This window comes from Ahaetulla prasina, chromosome 10, assembly GCF_028640845.1.
Source record: "Ahaetulla prasina isolate Xishuangbanna chromosome 10, ASM2864084v1, whole genome shotgun sequence".
Lineage (NCBI taxonomy): Eukaryota > Metazoa > Chordata > Lepidosauria > Squamata > Colubridae > Ahaetulla > Ahaetulla prasina.
The window spans coordinates 22,032,987-22,034,700 of NC_080548.1; the positions used below are offsets into that span (position 1 = coordinate 22,032,987).

A 1,714-nucleotide genomic window follows, 5' to 3' on the forward strand; every position below is an offset into this window, starting at 1 on the left:
AAATCCATAAACTTGGCTGAAAATTGTTGCCTTTTCTTTTTACTTGTGAATGTATCTTCTTTAGAGTCGGCAGCGCGTGCCATTCTTCTGGCTCAGCTAATGTTTTTGTTGTCATTTTGATTTTTCTTTAACAGCAGCCTCTTCTCACCCCAGCCCTTGGTGTTTTAGTCGAGAAAGCCTGTTGGCATTCAGAAATCCAAAGATTTTAAAAACAAAGGAGACCCAGCACAGCTGAAAAATGAACCCATACAACTTATCTTCAGACTTGATTTTCCCAAGAGCGGCCAACGAATCTCTCAATGCCAGTGACGTGAAAGAGGCCTGGGACCAAGGGACATTGCTGGGCCTAAAGGTTTTACTGGCAGCAGCTCTGGTTCTGATCACGTTGGCCACCATACTCTTCAACACCTTTGTCATCATCACAATTATCCTGACCCGAAAACTCCACACTCCTGCCAATTATCTCATTGGCTCCCTGGCTGCCACAGACCTCCTGGTGTCCATCCTGGTCATGCCGATCAGCATTGTGTACACGGTCACTCACCTATGGTCTTTTGGCCAAGTCATGTGCGATATCTGGTTGTCCTCGGACATCACCTGCTGCACGGCCTCCATCCTGCATCTGTGTATCATCGCCTTGGACAGGTACTGGGCCATCACGGATGCTCTCGAATATACCAAACGCCGGACGGCTGGCCGGGCTGCCATCATGATTGCCGTCGTTTGGGTTCTCTCCATCTGCATCTCTATCCCTCCTCTTTTCTGGAGACAAGCCAAGGCTCACGAGGAGCTGGCCACTTGCACCGTCAACACAGATCAGATCTCCTACACCATCTATTCTACCTGTGGCGCCTTTTACATCCCAACCGTGCTGCTTGTCATCTTGTACGGCAGGATTTACATTACCGCGCGAACCCGAATTCTTAAGCCACCCTCTCTCTACGGGAAGCGCTTCACCACAGCCCAACTCATCACCGGCTCTGCGAGTTCTTCTCTATGCTCCGTGACGTCGAATCTTCACCAGGGACCTTCCGATCCGCAGGCCTCCCCGGTGGTTATCAATCACGTGAGGATCAAGGTAGCCGATTCCGTCCTTGAAAGAAAGCGGATTTTGGCTGCGCGAGAAAGGAAAGCTACCAAGACCCTGGGGATTATTCTGGGCGCGTTCATTTTTTGCTGGCTGCCGTTCTTTGTGGTGTCTTTGGTCAACCCTATTTGCCAAGGAGCCTGTTGGCCTCTTCATATCCTGATGGACGTTTTCACCTGGTTGGGTTATCTGAACTCACTGATTAACCCCATTATATATACTGTCTTTAATGAAGATTTCAAGCAGGCATTTCAAAAAATAATGCACTTTAAAAACTGCATTTAGCCGTCTTGATTTTGGACCCTGCTCCCAATTGTAGACTTCTATGCATAAAACTTTCTATGTGGAAGTTCTCTGGGGTGGATTAGGAGCTGTTGGTAGGAATTTAGGTGCAGGCACTAAAAATAATTCAATGAATCAATGAAATACCAGAGTTCTTGAGATTTTAGCAATGCAGTTCCTATGATTTTGCATAAGAACACTGAAATCTCAGTATTATTTTACATTCTGGCCTACGATCTTGCACATAAATGTTGAAATCTTGCGTGATTTAGCCCAGGGGTGTCCAACCTTGGCAACTTTTAAGACCTGTGGACTTCAACTCCCAGAATTCCCCAGCCAGCTATG

At 47.1% G+C, this 1,714-nt stretch overlaps 1 protein-coding gene across 1 annotated transcript; it reads left to right on the top strand.

The window, feature by feature from the left end:
- Nucleotides 1-238: 238 nt before the first annotated feature.
- HTR1D (5-hydroxytryptamine receptor 1D) lies at nucleotides 239-1,372 on the top strand. Its single transcript, XM_058195925.1, has one exon. The coding sequence runs from the start codon at nucleotides 239-241 to the stop codon at nucleotides 1,370-1,372; it is 1,134 nt and encodes a 377-aa protein (XP_058051908.1).
- Nucleotides 1,373-1,714: the final 342 nt, after the last annotated feature.

What these genes read in the sequence shown, in the direction of transcription:
- HTR1D (XM_058195925.1), top strand. Translation starts at nt 239, where the DNA reads ATGAACCCATACAACTTATCTTCAGACTTGATTTTCCCAAGAGCGGCC.